We start from the raw sequence: 19,916 nt of genomic DNA, 5'->3' as shown, positions 1-19,916 counted from the left end.
ATCAGTAAGACAGACACACCTTGACGCAAGAGTCTTCTGCAGGAGCCCAGAGAGTGAGTAAGAGGTGGGATGCTACAGGTAGAAAGGTTTGCGGAGTGGGCACAACAAATATGAACTACGCCACTGCCCTTCTTGGCAGGTACCAGAGAGAAATAATGGACAACATTTGCAACAACACATTCTTCAGGGGAAGACCATGACAGCCTTGTACCCCACTTCTGTTTTCCATTTGAGTGAATGGAGCAGTTTCTAGGCACGAGGAAGGGCGAATTGCAGTTATAGGAGACAAATGACTGCTAAATAGTGTCTCATGGGTACTTTCTCATTTACAAAACCATTGCACAGCCAGTTCTTCCAAAACCATCCTCAAATCACCAGCTCTTAATTCTGAGGAAATAAACATCTGCCCTTCTGTCAAAAGCAATAGAGCTGGCTTCACACAAACTACATGACTATACTCCAGGTATTTCCTGGTGCAAAATAAAGTTTCTCTTCGAGAATTCCAACTGATTTTAGACATTTGGTTCACAAGTAAATACACCAAAAAGGAATATTTTCGAATGTGCGCACTTCATCAAATCATTTCACATCTAAGACAAAACAATTGTTTGGTTGTGATTGAGCTCCTGAATGCATAGTTTCACATCCCATTAGCCCTCCGCACAGAGAATATTTGCGATTTGTGACCGGGGAAAGTCCCCACCAATACAGAGTGCTGAAATTTGCCCTTAAGTCAGTTCCTCGCACCTTCTAGAAGACTAGGTCACAAATAGCAGTCCACCTCAGTAAAAAGGATATCTTCAATTATCCCTACTTGAATGAATGGCTTCTGAAGACAAACACTCAGCAGATGGTTACACAAGACTCCAAGACAATTTGCATGCTGGTGTTCAAATTAGGGCTTCAAACCAATCTTCAGAAATCAACTCTTTCTCCAGTACAGAGACTGTCCCACCTAGGAGTGACTATAGACACGGTAAGAGGAAAAAGTCCCACCTAGTATTGAGAGCCAGCAGTCTAACAGCCAGACAGATCTAATTGGCCCTAGTTTCTTAGGCATCTTGTATGTACTGTATCCCAAATCCACGCCTAAAAATGAGACCCTTGCAAATGTGTCTGGAGAATCAATGGTGTGAAAAAATTAACTGGGAAGATCATCTAATACGGACTACTGCATTGATACAGAACTCAGAAAATAACAATCCGATTCAGACAGATAACACTACCATCATGCACTAGATCAACAAGCAAGGTGGCACCAGATTGCAATCACTTTCAATGAAAGCTAAGTCAATTTGGCATTGAACACTATCCAGGTAACAAAATCTTATGGGTTATGAGCCAACAAGCAGAATTTCTGAGCTACCATTACAACTAGAACCTCGACTGGGTCCTGGACAACCAGATTTTGGAAGATATCATTGAAGAGTGGGAACACCTTCTTTAGACTTTGCAACAACACAAAACATAAAATGCAGAAACTGCTTCCAAGCGACTAGAACAGGGATCGAGGGACAGTGCCATTTTGGTGACTTGGTCAGAAGATTTTCTTTACACCTTTGCCCTGATGTTGTTGATTGCCACTGCAATGGTAAAACTGAAAAAGTCTTCAAAAATGATGATTCTATTCGCTCCATCCCACTGAGACTATGGTGATACCCAGACCTAATGCAAATGTCCATCAAGCCACGCAGAAGGCTATCGCCCATACCCAATCTACTAACTAGACGTCAACATCTGAACTTAATGTCGCTGAATTTATACAGCATGGAAGTCAGACAGTCTGGGGATCTATGTCTCCTCACAGCGTGTATAGCGTGGTTAAACATCCATTGACAAGACAAGAGTTGGAAACAGTTAGTTTGGTTTCAATTATCATAACTCTATTGCCTGTCATAAGGACTGGAGATTCATACAACATTTATGATCTGGTTTCCTTTATGTCTGCCTTCTGGAATATACTGGATACAACATGTCTATGGGGTTGTGCTCTCCTCAAGGCCCACATCTTGTCTAAGTGGAAGACCTCCTACTTCTAGAGCAGTTGCAAACTGTGACCAATGTTGACAGGCCATGGCTGGCTCCTCAAATTGTGGCTAAAGTGCCTAATTTTGGGACCTCGCTCAAAAAAGCATTTGTTTGTTAAGTGTACTAACAAATAATTTTTTTGTAAAAGCGCCCCGTGAAAGCACACATGGCTCGCTAAGTGCTGAATGTTGCAGGAAAGCATGTAGTGCCTTCAGTAGGAGAAACGCATTATAGAAAATAGTGCTTATAGACTAAATAATAGACTAAATAAGACGTATGTGTAACTACTGAAGAAAAAGGGCTAGTCCTCATGGGAGGTTACGAATGAAGACAAGGCAGTACTAAGGCGGGACTAACTAGCTTATTAACAAAGCAGAAGCCAGCATTTACGAAGGACAATGACACAAGCCAATAACAAATATAGGCGTAGAGTGGGCGGGGCTTCAATTCCTTCAATACAGCATGCCTCGCAGAATAGCGCATGCGCTGCCCAGGCTTGACCTAAGGCAGCTAAGGAGCAGTATGCTGATGTTAAATCTTGAATTTTCCAGAAACTAGTTTTCTCAGGAACCAGGTATTGAAACCCTTGGTTAACGTTTGCATTTTAGGTATGGTGTGCAGTGTCCAGGCAGTTCGTTGGAACTCAGGCTCCTTTTTTGGGTCACTGTTTAGCTTTAATTTGGACATGCCTTTTGACCATAATCACCCGATGGTTGTACGTTATCCATGTATCAGGGCTCAGTAACTAATGAGTTCCTAAGTATCTACTGTCAAACATGGATGCCAATCACTATGAACAATTTGTCAATTGTCCTACTCGCATAAAACAATCCTATTTGTAAGCTAGTATTCAAATAAGATAAGCTTCATGTCTTCCTACCAGAGAAAGTTGTTGCAGACTTACCACTGTAGTATCCCAATTCCAGGACCCCCATACACATACACTGATGTCAAGCTGGATTATCATTGGGAACTTCTGTGAAATAGTCTACATTTTTGTAGAAGAGATAATCTGCTCAGTTTCCCCTTAATGCCATATTACATCTTGAAAGTCACTTACTACAGATATATGGTTGTCTTTACCAAGATTGTTTGCCATGCCCTGCTTTGCAAACTCTTTGTTCTTATGTTTAAAAGCCTGTGCAGGATCTTTAAAAAATGATTAAAGTTTTCAATCCGATCAAGGTTAATTTTGTGAAATATTTCTGCCGGTTGTGGTTGGCGTATTTGGTCACCTGACCATGGTGATCACAATGTAATCGGACTATGGGAAGGACATAGAAACATAAAAGCCACAAAAAGCTGATTTCTTTGTTATTGCACACTGCTGCATTCGGCAACAGACCCATATATCCTTTGCTAAAGTATGGGATTTAAAAAAAAGAAAGATCACTACAAGTAATCTCATGCTCACTGTTTTAATATTTGTATAATTGTATATGAGTGGACAGTGGTAGATCACTCCCCAAAAGCCATTTCACACAAACTCCATGCCAATACGTCAGATTGCTGTCTGTTATGCTTGCATAACTCCGTATTTCTACACAGCAGAAGTATTTTGGCACATTATCTGAACTTCTAGTACAAATCCTTCTTTGTTACTAGTTTTTTTCCCATTACTTCAGGATCTATAAGAGCACCAATTAAGCAGCTGTCTTCTATTTCAGTGTTTGTTCTTTTGACAATTGATGTGGTAGCAAAGCAATTAGCACAGCATTGGCTGGTAGATAACATTGTTTTGGGTTTTATGCATTGAAGGTTTTAAGAAAAGTTAGTCATTATTTGTATGGTTTTCTTATTATAGGTAGGTGTGTGCGCTCTTTGATACTTAGTTCACTACTTTGTGTCCTCTCTTGTAATACCGTAATTGTTATTGTAGAAAGAAGAGCCTAAGAACTGCACTGATGCGACTATGAGGATCCTTTGGGAATTTTACTGGAGACTACCATCCCATGGGAACGTTCTTACGTTGACCATTTGTCTCAGAAGAAAGCCCTGAAACGTATTGGTTGCTAGTATTGGAACCTTGCTCACAAGAGGGGGTATGAAAGCAGGAAAAATAAATTATCGGTCTTTCTACGCAGAGGCATGAGATTTCCCATTGTGAATGGAACAACTTCTGCTGAGAGCTAGTGCTACTGTGTACTTTTATATCCTAACAAAAGAGGATTGTTTATAGTTTTTTGTTCTGTTGAAGCATAATGGATGTTTGTTACTCCGCTTCAAAGGTACTCATTTTGGCAACAACTGACAGATGAAGGGATGAATGGTGTAGTCGAGATTCAAACTTGTGACTTTAATTGATACTTTTAACAGTAATTCCTCGCATTGTGAATCTCCCCTGTCACGAGACGAGGTCGAAAAACTCTAGCAATAGCTACTGTGCACCATTGACTTCATTTGCGACACCATTCCACCTTCAGACATGATGACACGAAGTCACAAGAAAAGGGTCATCCCTGCATGCAGACGTTAGTTCTCCTCTTACTGGTATCAGTCTAGGACTCTCTCGTCAGATAGATCTACGGTGAATTCAAAAGACAAGCCCAAGGGCATATCAAGAAAGAAAACATAAGTAGATCTTTGCTATCCATACTCTCGCTGTCGTGGGTGCCCAACTCCACCTTCGGTCTCTAACTTGGACCCTGTTCCGAACATGGATACGATGTGCCCAGAATTTCCCATGCCATCATCAATTTTGCTGTGGCTGGGCTACAGATTTTTAAGTTCATTCCAGTTCCCTCTTGGAGTCCTTTCAGCCCCATGGTCTCTTCCGGCCACCAGTTGAACTTTTGCCGGATCCTGACTGACCATGGAAGAAGTCAGTCCATTCCACCAATCACGCTAGGCTGTGCCTCCAGTCCTGTGCTGCAGACTCTGCCTCCTAGTCCTCAGTTGGAGTTGGCTACGTTTCTTACACCACCGGCTCCATGCCCAGATCTGGAACAATTTTCAGCTAGAGTCAACCCAATATTGAACTAAATGAATCATCAAAGCAAATGCTGACAATAAAGGGCGCTCTCCAGCCCCTCTGCCTCAAAAGAAATTCCTGCGGACGAAGAAGTCAATTTTTTGGGGTCGGGTTCAGATGCTATTCAGGCCTCTTGCAGGTCCCACATAATGAAAATGACGATGCAGAGACAGATAACTTGCTTCCACCTCATTATACTGATTCTTGACCGTATCTTGAATTGCAAAAAGCCAGTGGGTTGGATACTTCTCCAGAGTCTGCCCTGGATTTACCTTCTGAGCCACCTATAGATGAAAGTGACAGAATCAAAACAAATCCACACTATAAACACATCTGTAATTTGCCTGCCAATTTGGCATTCCATTCCCTAAATGCAGTTTGTCTTTTTTGTTTTACAGATACGCCCTTTGGGACATGGCACACAAGGTTACTTACTTTGCCAGAGAACGTGTGCAACCTATTCCATTAGACAGTACATTTTTATAGTAATGGTGCAAAGCATGTTCTATGTCTGTACTGGACATTGCAGATGCTGTTGCCCAGACTATGATTACCAGCATCTTTATTAGATGACATGCCTGAATGCATTCCAATGCATTCCACTGGATTCTGTGGGGATGTTTGGGGTTTCCTATAGGGCATGATATGCAGTTTGATGGGTCTAGGCTCTTTGATCAGGAGGCTGATGCAGCCTTGAAGAATTTGAAGAGAGTAGACCTACAACCCCCCTGACTGGTGTTACTTTCTATTGCTTGCTAGGTCTATCTGCAATACTGGAGAATGCTCAAGAAGGCTTACGATTCTCCAGTAACAACCTTCTCAGTCTGTACAGCAACTAACTGTACAGTTGGTAGAGGTTTTGTAGTGGCAGGGAGAGAGAAGGTTCCAGAGGACACAGCTAGCAGCAACACTTCTTGTGATCCTCTTATCCAGGTACCACTACCAGTTTACTCTTAAATCTCATGTAGAGATCGGTAGGCAGCAGAGTCAAACGTTGTCTGCCTTACTGGCATTTCATCTCAATGGGTCCTTTAAATTATTCTGGTTATACCCTTCCCTTTCTGGATGCAGTCTCTCCTAGTTTACTCCCAGGTACTGGTGGTGTTGCACGTGCGCAATTCTGCACAATTCTGTTGAAGGAACAGATGGTGTTGTTTATTAAAAGAGTGATCAAACTGGTACTGAAGAAGAAGAGGTTGGGTATTTCTCAGGTACTTTAAGGTCTCCAAGAAGGATAGAGTACAATAGTGTCATTACTGTCCACCATGGGATTTTCCATCATTGAGCCTAAATCCCATTTCCTACCTTTATCAGGGTTATCTGTTCTGGTTACAATTATCCTGAAGGCCTTGCAATGGGCATGGGGTATTCAGACTATGATTCCTATGTTCCATGTGAAATGCTCTCTCCTGTCCTTGATAGTTCTGAGACTGCTTGTCTTGCCATTGTACATCCAACCGTGGCTTCAAGTCTGTTGAGCTATGTAGGCCCTTCAACAGTATCTGCAGCTTGTGTGGGCCCAGCACTCAGAATGCCATTGGGACAGAATCTGCATGGTCAGCAAGATGGAAAAAAACTTTCAGTGGTTGCTGATGGGTGTCAATGCAGCAAGTCCTTTTCCTTACTCCTTACAGAGCTTACAGCTGTGACAGAAGTGTCATCTCTGGACTTGAAAGGTCATCTGGATGAGGCGTAGAGCACAGGTCTCATGTCTCACATGGAGCGGCATCTCCACAGACATCTTCTGGAGCTGTGACCCATTCAGTAAGCCCTGGAGGCCTTTCTGCCTTCCATCAAGGGCAGGTCGGTCTAGGTGCTGACAGGTACTATGACCACGATGTGGTACAGCAATAAGCCTGGCGCAGTAGGATCTTGTGCCTTCCGTCTAGAATCACTTAGGCTTTGACATAAAAGCACTTCAAAGGATTTGCTGGATCCCTCAGCGTCAGGAAGACCTGCTCAGCAGGCATCCTCTAGTCGATCACAAGTGACAGTTGCACTCAAAGGTGGCACAGAGTATCTTCACTCAGTGGGACTACCCTCAGTAGACCTCTTTGCTACCTCTGAAAATACTCACTGTTCATCCTGTTGTGCTCTGGAGTTTCCTTCTAAAGGTGGGACTGCACCATCCTGTACATGTGTTCGCCTCTGCTACTGGTCCCACAAGTCCAGAATAAACTCAGTCTGGAGGCCCTGGATTGAACCAGAAAGGTATTGTACTTTTAAACTGCTGACCATGAACATCTGCTTCCACTTTGGCTTCCTCTTCATGAGGACCCAATTTCCCAGTAGGAAGGGAGGGTGCAGCCCCCGAAGATCATAATCTACACCTTCACCTTTGGAGATTGAGAAGAATAAACTGAGGGGCTTTAGTGTTCCAACTGAGATGGCTGGTGCCATTTTGGCTGTGTAACGCCCTTCCTCCATATTATTTTATTTGGACCTCTGGTACAAGTTTGTGGGTTCGTTCATGGAGAAGTAGAAGACCTCCTACTGGCTAATTGTCTGATCTACTTTTATTCCTATTATCTTTGGAGTGTCTAGGCTTTACTGTAGGTACTGTTAAGGATTATTTATTGGCCGTTTTGTCCTCCCTATGTTTGTCTGATCAGCTCTCATTATTCAAATATCCCATCAGCGCCTTGAGACCCTCACTAGTGAGTAGTCACACTTAAAAAATACTGTTTGATTGATTGTGATGTATTTTCTGAATGGACTTTCACAATTTGTCCTCTCCCCCTTCATTATATTCTAACTTTGTATGTGTGCTCTGTTCAAACGTCTTTGCAGTTGTACACTGAGATTTATTAAACTCTGTGGACCATGTATCTCATTGTCATGACTTATGTGTGTTTTGTGTCGGTGAGCTACTGGCCTTATCAGTTCAGCCTACACATAGTACCTTTTTTCCTGACAAATTAGTGATTAGGGTTTCTGAACCCTTTCCTCTGAAAGTAGTGTCACATTTCCATGTGGTCATCTTGTCACTCTTCCTATGCTCTTTTTGCAGCCACAGCCATCGAAAGGGGAAGAGAGCCTTCACCTAATAAATCCACTGCATGCCACCTAGTTTATTTTTAAGTTGAAATAAGATTTTATTTAGAAATATAAAAACATCATAATATAATAAAGTATAAGATAAAATCAAACTAGGTAAAATTATAATACAAAAAATAAAAATAAGGAAGAAAGGAGAGGGAAAAAGAGAAAAAAAGGATTACATAACAATCACTTATATCTAAGGCTCCCTATTTTCCGTTTTTACTGATTTTTACAGATAAATACAGACAGAAAACCATTTATTTTCCTGTCTGTATTTTTATTTAATGCGCAAGCGCGATGTGATCATGGCCGGGGTTGTGTTGCTATGGAGGAAAAAGGGGGCAAAGGGGGCAAAAGGCTCCCAGATATCGCGTGCCGTGCTTGCGGTGGTGTGAAAACCTTTTGCTATGCTTTAATCAAAAACTAAGGTATGTTTCATGTAAGCCAAGGGTTGGACTTTTTCGTTGATTGGGCTGTCTTGAGCCTCCACAGATAACAAGTCATCCAGTGATGTGTGAGTGTTGATTTAGTCATTTTTACTTTTTTATTTAAATTTTGTTAGTCCCCGTTTGTATAGTTTAATTGAGCTAGGATCTTTATTCCTTTTGTTTGTTCCCTTGTTTATCGGACCCTCAACATATGTGACATGCATTGGTGTGCAAATGGATTCTAGGATCCACCTACATATAAACAGTGGCTCCTTCTAATATTTCTTTGTTAAAAAATTACGGAGGCCTCATTTGGCTTTATCTTTGGGAGAACAGCCATAGGTTTGTAGGGAAACAGCTGAAGCATCTATTTTCTCATTACGAAATCAATCCCTGAGCGGCTATGCTGGTTTACCTTATTGGCTGGCCAAGAGACATTGCAGAAAATAAAGTTTCCCAAAATACTATGTTTTCCTTCAGTCTCCCTCATGCAGAATCTTGTCTGCCGTAAGTGCCAGGCTACATAAGTGTTTTTCCGAGTCTTTTACATCTAAGAATAGCTGACTTAAATAGGTACAACTCGACAGTTGGGTAGGTGTTACTTCAGCATCATCATATACTTTCTCTAGACAACTCAGTACTGCCTTTCAGTGCTCTCCCGGGTTTTACTTGTCCAACAACGTACTGGGCACAGTTACTGCGATTTGGATCTGACGTGTGTGCATCAGCCATTACAGCACATGTTCAATTGCATGCTTGAATCCCTGCCCCATTCGTGCTGTCCGACCTGTGACCCAGAGACCCCTCGAGCCACTCAAAACCCTTCAGCCTTGCAAGCTTGGTGGCTTTGGTATTGGACATATGAAAACTAGTAGACCAGCACTATAAGAATCCGTGCAGTGGCTTGTTTGCAAGCATACATTATTTAATATTATTTTTCATTTGATATGTTAGTCTGTACAGGACAATGTGTAATTATGATACATAGTCGTAAATTTAAACCAGCGTGCCCTTTGGAACTTTGCTGTTCTTTACAGAATAGAGGCTTGTAATGCTTAAACTATCAGTTTTAAAATGACATTTTTATTTCGGATACCTTAGTTCGGTTCACTCAAGCCGCAAAGTAGTTTGCTATGTGGCCTGGTTTTAAAAGTATCCAAGGAATCCAGTATTTACTGACAAATAACTTAATTTGTACATTTGCTCTTCCATGTTTTTACCGTTGACGTTTGTATCTGGTGAATTACATATTTTTATTGAGTGTTTGTCATCTGTTTATCTTTGCAAATTTTGACATTTTTTCATTCTCTTTTTTAGAATTCAATTCGCCATAATTTGTCTCTGCACAGCAAGTTTATCAGAGTTCAGAATGAAGGAACGGGCAAAAGTTCTTGGTGGATGCTGAACCCTGAAGGTGGAAAAAGTGGAAAATCCCCAAGAAGAAGAGCTGCCTCAATGGATAATAATAGCAAGTTTGCAAAAAGCAGAGGCAGAGCTGCTAAGAAAAAAGCATCTCTTCAGGCTAGCCAGGAAGGTAATAGCGACAGCCCGGGCTCTCAGTTTTCAAAGTGGCCTGGAAGTCCTAGTTCTCACAGCAATGATGACTTTGATGCATGGAGCACATTTCGACCACGTACTAGTTCAAATGCTAGTACACTTAGTGGAAGGCTTTCCCCAATCATGCCTGAACAAGATGATTTGGGGGAAGGAGATGTGCACTCTTTGGTGTATCCTACCTCATCAGCCAAAATGTCATCTACATTACCCAGCCTTTCCGAAATGAGGAGTTCAGAGAACATGGAAAATCTTTTGGATAATCTGAACCTTTTGTCACCAAACACATCATTGACAGTTTCAACCCAATCTTCATCTGCATCACTGATGCAACAGACAGTTGGCTACTCATATACATCACCAAATACAAGTATGGGATCAACCAACCCAGACTACAGAAAATTTCCTTACGGTTCAGTCTCCATGAACTCTCTTCCCCAGATTCCTATACAAACTCTTCAGGACAGTAAATCAAGTTATGCATCACTCAGTCAATTTAATTGCCCAGCAGGACTCCTTAAAGAACTGCTTACATCTGATTCACCCCCTCACAGTGATATACTGCCGTCAGTCGATTCTTGTGTTTCGCAGTCAAATGGCAGAGTGCAGACTCCAAATATATTGATGGTAACTAATTCTACATTGTCAACATATGGAAACCGGCCATCTCACAACAAGATGAACATAAGTGCCCACTCACACCAAGCACATGCCCAACAATCTGCAGTTAATTCTCAAGCTTTGTCGCACACATTGAATACACTGACACATAGTGCAGGTTTAAATAGACTGTCAACAGTTAAAACATCAGTACAAGTGCCTCATTCAATTCACATGACTACTGTGAACCCATACCCTACTGTTAACAGCTGTAATGGATTTGGTAGAGTGGGCATTGTTTCTGTTCACCAGGATAGACTTCCCAGTGACTTGGATGGCATGCTAGTAGAACGCTTGGACTGTGACATGGATTCAATTATTCGTAATGACCTCATGGATGGAGAAACAGATTTTAACTTTGACACCGTTATGCCCCACCAAAATTTCCCTCACAGCGTAAAGACAACAACACATAGTTGGGTGTCTGGTTAGATTTCGCTGAATAGGTAAGTCTTTATCCTGCTACTCTTTCTAGAACTTGAGCAGCTTGAAACCGTACCACAGTCCCCACTTAAAGTTTACAACATTGACAGAAAGAAAGAGCAGATTGTTGGCTGTTAACCACTGCCAAGTTGTTGTTCTTCCCAACAAAGAATGTATTGTGTAGTAATAGAAACTAGAAATGTATAATTTGTTTCCCTAAATATTTGCCGATTAAAAAAAAAAAAAAAAAAAAAATGTTAATAGAAGTTATCCAGGTTAAAAGGTCTAGTAATATATTCCATCTAAAAGTCTAGTTTTCGATCAAGGTGTCAAATAGCCATGAATATCAGCATCTTTTTCATGTGCAATAGTGAACAGATGAGTAAATCAACGACTAAGGTAATTCGGAAAGTGTATACAGGTTTCCAAAATATAAGCCCCCATTTCATTATAACTCCATTACGGTTCTTTCCTACATCCACCCTTATTAGAAAACTGGAGCTTTGAAGCAAGTCTTTATGTAGCACAATTAAAAAACACAACTTCATATTCACTCACCCTGTCCTGCAGCACTCAGCTACACACACATCAACCATCACACAATTCCCCACAACCTCCTACCATATAACTAAAATAAATATAGGACAACTAGAAAAGATGTACACCTCTTTAGTTTTGTAGTTCCTTGGTACACCGGCTGTCTTGGTCTTGCACTCCTATGTCTCAAGGTATTCAAGCTGCTCCCATTAAGAAATCATCTCAGACCATTACTCCAAGAGCTGATGATAAACAAATCTGCACAATTTCCATTTCCATATCTGAAAGCAATACGAGTCCATCCTGCGTCTTTATGCAGGTTAAAAGAGAAATTGCAATGTTTGCAGCCCATATAATCCCAATTATTTGGCCAAAACCCCTGGAGAAGCAGATCAGCGCTGGGATGCTCTTCGGAGTTACTACGCGCTTTACAAAACCATTAAATTAAATTAAATATAGTCACTCGATAGTGCGAGACGGACACATGGAGGATAACTCGCCGTCCTCTCTGCGTTTCTCTTCAGGTGCCACCCTCGGCCCTTTAGGGTATTCCTATATCAATGAGCATAGGAGCCACCTGCACAGAAGCACTGCCCAGTGCACGGACCATCACTATGCGTTTCTGGGCCAGATGTGCGAAGCACTTTACAGGTCACAAATGGATCATTGGCTGTTTGCAACCGGTAAACTGCATTTTGCCATGTACAGAAGGCAAAATGCAACTCAGTAACTAAGTCCCACAGACATGTCTACTCTTAAAAAAATGAAAAGGTAGCTTTTCATTTTAAGTTTTGAAATGCTTTGCGTTTTCCTTTAAGGAAAACGGGCTGCATTATAAAATAATTATTGCTTTATTTAAAAAGCAATCACAGACCTGGTGTCCTGCTGACCCCAGCAGGTCACCATCCCTGCGATTGTAGCCATTCACATTGGTTAGCAAGTTCCCACCTGCCTCATGAATATTGATGAGGCAGGTCCATTTGTGACCCCGCTAATCGCTAAGTGTCAAACACACTGTTGTATATCACAGTTTGCTATTTCCTAATAGTGAATCGCTAAAATTCGCTATAAGAACACACGATTTTGTACATCTGTCCCTCTGTGCTATGCTATCAGTGGGACATGTGTTCAGATCAAAGCTTCTCAACTAAGCGCCTGTGCAGCAGACAGTTTAATTTCACTGTCTGTTTACCAATTGAACAGCCTGTATGGTGTCATGATAAGGATCCACGTATGTTCACAGCATTCTATAGGCACTCAAGGCTACATGTACAAATCATTTGCGAGGTCTTAAAAGACCCGATTCGCAGAATCAGGCCGTTTGCGACCTCAAAAGTGCTTTTAGGATGTGCAAAGAACAATATTCCGGTTCAGTAACTTGTTACCGAATCGCAATTTGGGCTTTGCGATTCGGTATTAGGAAGGTGTGTTGCGGGCATCCCTTTCTAATACTGAATTGGAATGGTATGCTCAAATGTTTTGCATCTGAAATACGGTCGCAAAACATTCGCAATTTATTGCCAATTGAAAGTTGGTGGTAACCCATTCGCAAATGGGAATGATTCTTCAAGGGACACCTGCCCCTTTGAGAATAGTTTTAAAATATTTTTTAAGAGCAGGTACTAATCCAAAGGATAACATAAGTTATCCACATGCAGATGCACAGAGTGCAGCATGCTATTTATTACCATTGTTTAGTGTGGGAGCGGCCTAGATTATGACCGGTGACCCCTTGTTGCTGGGTGTGTCTCCTTATGTTGGTGGGGGCTCTCTTTCTTGCCAAGTCAACCACAGAGAGTGTATTGTACCTCTGGCTGGATTCCTGCTAATTTTCAGTGCTGTTTTGTATAGGCCCTGGTCATTTGCTTCCCGTTCTCTGTCAACTTGGCAATATCTTAAGCCAAATCCTACTGCTGTCTGTTTTTTAAACTGAGAACAAAGCTTTACAGTACGCACTGTGCATATGTAGCTTCCAGCATTTACTTCATAGATCTTAAAGAATGTCTTCAGAGGTCAAAGAACAATCTGGTGTAACACCTGATGCTTCTTTGGTTGCTTTTCACTCGCTTGCCCCTAGCGCCTACCTCAGTTGCCTTGGTAATATATTTTTGTTGTGACTGAATAATGTTAGACTTTAAAATACCAATTCTTTTCAGAACTCTTGGGAGTTTTGATCTAATTAACGTTCTATTATTTTAGAGAAGAAATCCATGCAAGGTGGCGATTCTGTCCCAAAGCTTTGAAAAGTGCATTAGGCAGTACAAAGGTCCCTACAGACACAAATTCTATGAAAAGATATGATGCAGTTTTCTTATAGTGAGTACTTGTTAAATACACTTGCTGCTACATTGCTACAAATTTGTCATTGAAACAGATATCCAAAAGATTATACCTTCAAACATAGACCTGCCTTGGTTAAAAGCTCATTGAACACGCACTATTTTGAAGCCTTCTTTAATTTCGCTGACAGATTCTAAGATATTGGATTTTGTGGGCTGGAACGGTTACTATAGATGTAAGGTCAGTCTAAACAAAAATGGTGAGCGTGAGTGCTCTAATGGAAAGGTACTAACAGCCTATCGCCTGTTATAATATCTGACCCAATTTATGTACTAAAATGAAGGAAAATACTGATCGGATTGTACAATAGAACATTGAGCTGTGAAAACAACTTTTGAAACTGACCCTATACTTATGCAACCCAGAGTTGTGACAAAAGGAGAAACTCTGATATGATATGTTTGCATAGTGTGTGTAGCCTTTGATCTGAAAACCAGATTGATATTTGAGAATTCTAAGTAGCAAATGTTTATTTCCAAAATAATTAAGTTGTTGCTCGCTTTTCTGTACCAATATAACATTTGCACTATAAAACAGCTTTGCTATGCAACTGTTTCCAGATTTTTTAAATTCTTCATTCCTTGAAACTTGTATTTACGCAAAGAGTAGTGCAGAGAAACTCTTTTTGCCGATATACCTTCTAAATCACCTCTCATGCAGTGATTGTGGCAAGAGTGCACGCACTGAAAGTCTTCTTCCACCTCCGTTTATGGGAAGAGCTTCTTACCTTACTAATGTTTCTATAAAAAGGGGTCCATTCCGGTTTCAAACAAACCATTTTTCTTATTTGGACGCACACGTTTGAAACAAAATTTGCCATGCCTACTACTTTAGTTGTAAGGGTTAATGATGCTAGTCCCTTGGACTCTTGAAAGAGATGCTATCGGACAGCAAAGGGAACCAGTTCTATTTTCTCTTTCTCTTGACTGGAAAAGAAAATAACATCCGATTCATCCTGGGCTTCTAATAGTTCCTCACTTTCTGTAAGGCGCAGTTCACGTTGGGGGCTTTGCACCAAATCTCACCTTTGCTGAGACGTTCATTATAGACGAACCATCTATTATTTTTACTTTCGCAATTTTTTGGGATGCAGTAGCCCCTTGTACATATGCATTGCATTATTTATAATCGTAATTTAGAAAGGTGTTGACAAAGCAGCATTGTCAACTTTGCAAGTCAATCAATCTCCGGTCCTGTCTTCTGTTCATTTGAAAAATCATTTCATTTGAGACCTTTCAAACAGGGTTGAGATTTCATTGTAACATTAATGAGGCAACAGTATGCCACTAAATGGAGTTCATTCTGAGAAGTGATTGTTGCCTATGAGTTCCACAAGGCTCGGGTCCCTGGGTCCATGCTATTTGTGATCATTGCCAGAAACTCTTGCCTTTTTCACATGCAGCAAGATTTACAACAGAGTTAATATGCGAGAAAGAGTGATGAAAAAAAAAGGCATTTAAGATCATTCTGTGATCTGAGTGATGGCATCTAAGATTCTCCTGCAAAAGACAATTTCCAGATTTAGATTTGTAACAAGAATAGTTCTGACTGCCAGGCAGGACTACTAAAACACTCCTATTTTTATTTTACATTGCCAGTTATGTACTTTTCTTCTGTGAGGGCTGACCTTATGCTATGCTTTAAATTGGCCTGAAAGTCATTTGAATGCTTCAGGCCTGTCTTGTAAAATAATCTTGTAAAACCGCTTACATGCCTGGTTCCTGAATTGCTCAAAATACCTGGGTTTCGGATTTTGACTCTTTGTTTTATCTTGCTGGTGCTTAAGCTGTCGGGTCAGGAAGGATACAGACTTAATTCCACCCTCATTGCATGTCTGACCGGACTACAGAAGGGCCGCCCTGTTAACCTCAAGGATCCTATGTTATCCCTGTACTACATCCAAACATCATTTAATCTCCTGCTCTGATTTTGTTTGTCCAGTGCTTCTAATTCTCTTACTTCCACTGTGAACTTGTCTTTTGGTAGCCTTCTCTCTCTGGCCACAGCATGCTGTCATGCATATGTCCCTGTCCCAGTTGCCCTCAAGGCGTCCCTGACATTAGCCGGGTGACCCTCAATGGGGTGTTAGCACTGCCCTGAAGTATTTATCTTTTTTGCCATCTCGGACCCAAGGATGTGGTCCCTAAAGATAATCAGCCCGTAACCTCTCCCAAAATATCTCCAGAACTCTTCATATGTGTGGTATCTGAAAGCTATGTGTCTGATGTGTATACTTCTGTTGTTAGCTTGAGAAGGAAAGGGGGCACAAAGAGATAATCAATGCATGAATGTGTAGATTGAACATGTGAGTAAAGGTATTAGACCCTCTCCTCAGTGTGGGGGTATCTCTAGGTGTCTGTCATCCACAGGTCAGTCAGTTTGTTCTTCAGCTTATCAGGTATGGTACTATTGCTTGTGACTGGTCTCAGTGTCTTTTGAGATTGTTTCACACTCTAATTTGAGTTTTCCACCCACTATCCAGGCACTCTTTATGTTAGTGGGTAGTCTTTCCAGAAGTCCCAACAGGAAGGGCTCCTGTTAGTTGTTGAGGGGGCTTTAAGGTTCAGGAAAACATAAGGCAGTTGGTGGAGCTTGAGTTGGACCCTGATGTAATTCACCTAATTTCCCCTCTTAACCTTTCCCCCTCTCCACCCACATGGCTCCTACAAAAGCCCGCAACCCCCAATGTCCTGGTCTCCGCAGAAGTCAGGTAGAGCTCATGCCTTCTAGAACTGGTCCCGCTGCAGTAGTCGTACAAGAAGATGACATCTAGGTCATGCCTCCTGATGTAACTCCACAACGGTAGCCTCTTATTTGGGGAGTTTAGCCTTTTTGTGTACTAGGACAGGAGCTTGAGTAGTATTGTGTTAGTGTGGGTCTTACCTGCTGTTGTCACATCTTCTCCCTCCCCACTATTCGGCACCTGAGAGAATTTCCACCCCTCAATTAACTTGGAACAAGGGTCAAACGGGTCCAACCAACCTTTGTATTAACTGGCCTTGCTATTTCCAGTTTGCAGATAGGTCTTGACCTTCCCCCTTGTCTGATATGAAGGATTGTACATTGTGAATAGTTTGCGTGGGATTAGTCAGAATTGTTATACCTGGGAGATTTCAAATTTCACCCCGCACACCTGCGTGAGACCGCCAGCCTCCCATATGGTACTGCCTTTTGTTTCCTCATTGTTTTGTTACTGGAGTCTAGGAATCTACTTCTCTAACTCCTTGGCCACTGCACAGTTCTTTGCCCTGCTTTTCCTTTGGGTGATTCTATGTTCTTATAATGTTGCAGGACAGCTTGGTTTGGTTCTGCCATAGCTACTCTGTTAGGTCTCCCAGTTCTCCTCCTTCTTCAGGCTGGTTGCCAGATGAGCCACGTCTTTGACAGTATGCTCTTGCCTCAGTCTCCTGCTAGTTATTGTCATCCATTGGGGATCGTACCACTCTGTTGCCTTTTTCAGGGGAACAGTACGTGGAAGGGATGGGCCCACTGATACGGAATCCTTTGCTCTGCATGGCATTTTGGGATCCTATGGGTTTCACTCAAAGATTGTAGTGTAGTTTGATTGGTGGTGCATGTAGGAGATCCAATATATATTCTTGCCTGATATCTCCGCCTCTCAGCAAACCTCTTTTCCATATATTCTTGCATCCGGAGCAGTTGTGAAGGTCCTCCTGCTTGGCCTGTAAGGCTGTGTTCTGCTCTCCCATTGCTCTCCCATCGCCAGGATCCTTGCCCATAGTTGCGCTTGCTTTTCTGATCTGGCATCCACAACTTGCTGTAGGCCATCGGCTCTTCCCCACTTCCCCCATAGTTTTGTTACTTTCCTATGCAGTTCCTGCAGGCTTGTCTTTGATCAGGTTGAACTAAACTCAGCCCTAATTTCCTTTATAAAAGTGTCTACATAGTCTTTCATCACACAAGGAGGCATCCCTCCATCCCGCCACCTCCAGAGGACTCTATCCTGCAATTGCTCCTCCTCAAATGTGTTCTTTCTTACCCTGGTTTTGGCCACAAGTCATTCAATGATTTTCTTTCCCCTTCCACTTGGCATCTCTCTCGAGTTTGCCAATCTGGGACTTGGTTTACTGGAACTCTGCTGGTGTTAGGGGAAGGTAGTGCCCAGTGGGTGTGGGTTATCTCCTGCACATCGCCTCACTGAATATGCCCTTCACCCCTGGGGTCCCTCCTCCTTCAAGTGTGTCCGGGCGAGGCATGGTGAGCCAGCCTGCCCCAGGTTAGCAGGGTTCCCTGTTGCAAATACAACTGGTTGCCGGAGCTGTTTATCATGTTTGCATGAGAGGTTTATCAGGTAGCTCTTTGGATGCCTCTGGCAAAGTTCTTTGGTTAATAAAAGGCCCCTAAGCCGCCTACAGATACTTCATCGGTGCTCTGCCTGCACCTCCTTTTCCCTGCAGGGGCTAGCCACACTGCAGCCGACGAGAAGAGCTGCTGCATGGCCTCGGCTTGAAGGTGTCCTCATGCCCCAGGTAGTTGATTTGTAACTCCCCCAGATGGCATGGATCTGTCCGCAGCATTTGACATTGTTGACCATGGTATCTTGATCGACGTGTCAGGGATGCGGGCTTCCAGGGATCAGCTCCCAGCTGGATTATGTCATTCCTGGAGAACCGCTCCCAGTCAGTTCGTTTATCTCAGTTCACTGTATCTAAAATGAAAACAACATGTGGGATACCTCAGGGTTCCTCATTATCTCCTCATTTGTTCAACCTATACCTTGTTTCACTGCTCCAGTCCTTGAAAGAAAGGAAGGTGTGCACATTCAACTACGCAGATGACCTGCAATTAATGTTTACCATTAATAACACATCTGACTCCATGTCCAAATTCCAAGCCACTATGCTGCCCATCGGTAACTGGATGAAGAGGAATCACTTAAAACTTAATCCAGTCAAGACCGAATTTATTTTGATAGGGGGCACTCAGAACCCATGAAGCTCACATTTTTGGCCAATTGACCTGGGTTCTCCCCCCTACTCCATCCCCCTCAGCCATGAGTCTCGGGGTGATAATCAACAGCGACCTTACCATAAAAACCCAGATTGGATCAGTAATCTCTATCTACTTCCTTCAGCTAAGAAAGATAAGGAAGATCAATAGACTCACTTGGGAAGTACTGGTGCAGGTCGTCCTAGCCATGGTTGTATCCCATATAGACTGTACAAATTCCTTATACTTCGGCATAGCACTACATCTTACCAAAAGACTGCAACTGGTACAGAACCAGGCGGCTAGACTGATCTTCCAGCAGCCCAGATTGGAACATGTCTCCCCTCTTATGAGGAAACTACATTGGCTCCCTATCCCACAACGATGCGCATTTAAAGTTGGCTGCCTTATCTCCAAGTCTTTGCATGGCATGAGCCCAAAATTTATTTCTAGCCTTGTTCAAAAGTATATACCTCCCCAAAGCCTCTGCTCAGCACATACGAATCTCTTGGTAATACCCTCCTACAAACTGAAGCGACTAGGCGGTTGTAGATTTGCCACACTGGCACCTAGATTCTGGAACTCCCTTCCACTTGACATCAGAGCCTGCACTGACCTGCTGAGATTCAGAAGGCTTCTCAAGACATGGTTATTTACCCAAACTTATGACTAAAATTCAAGCATTTGACTAAACCAAAAGGGCTCCGGCAAATCCTAGAGACCGCGCCAAGAAAGTAATCGGTGCACATGCATTCTACAAGGATTTTTTAACACAACATAACATGGATCCTCCAAGCGAGAGGTCCAGCGTCTCTAGATTTTTGCTGATGAGGCTTCCATAACTCAAGACTACCATCTCCCCAGCTGCACAGGCAGCATGCTTCTGTGGCACCTCCCCCCCACCCATTAGCAACCCACAACCAGGGAGGCCTCCCATTTCTCACCAACCTAGTGCGGTCTATCGATCACTAACCCAGTGTCCT

General features: G+C 42.4%; 1 protein-coding gene across 1 annotated transcript in view; it reads left to right on the top strand.

Moving 5' to 3' along the window:
• Window positions 1–19,916, top strand: part of FOXO1 (forkhead box O1) — an 86,970-nt gene that overhangs the window by 45,356 nt on the left and 21,698 nt on the right. Inside the window, exon 2 of the mRNA XM_085621769.1 lies at window positions 9,787–11,129. Coding sequence (XP_085477895.1) covers window positions 9,787–11,115 — 1,329 coding nt within the window. The 3' untranslated portion in view covers window positions 11,116–11,129. The remainder of the gene's footprint in view (window positions 1–9,786; window positions 11,130–19,916) is intronic.

Source organism: Triturus cristatus, chromosome 8, assembly GCF_964204655.1.
Source record: "Triturus cristatus chromosome 8, aTriCri1.1, whole genome shotgun sequence".
Lineage (NCBI taxonomy): Eukaryota > Metazoa > Chordata > Amphibia > Caudata > Salamandridae > Triturus > Triturus cristatus.
The sequence above is the reverse complement of the archived record's forward strand: the minus strand, read 5'-3'. Positions and strand labels throughout refer to the sequence as shown.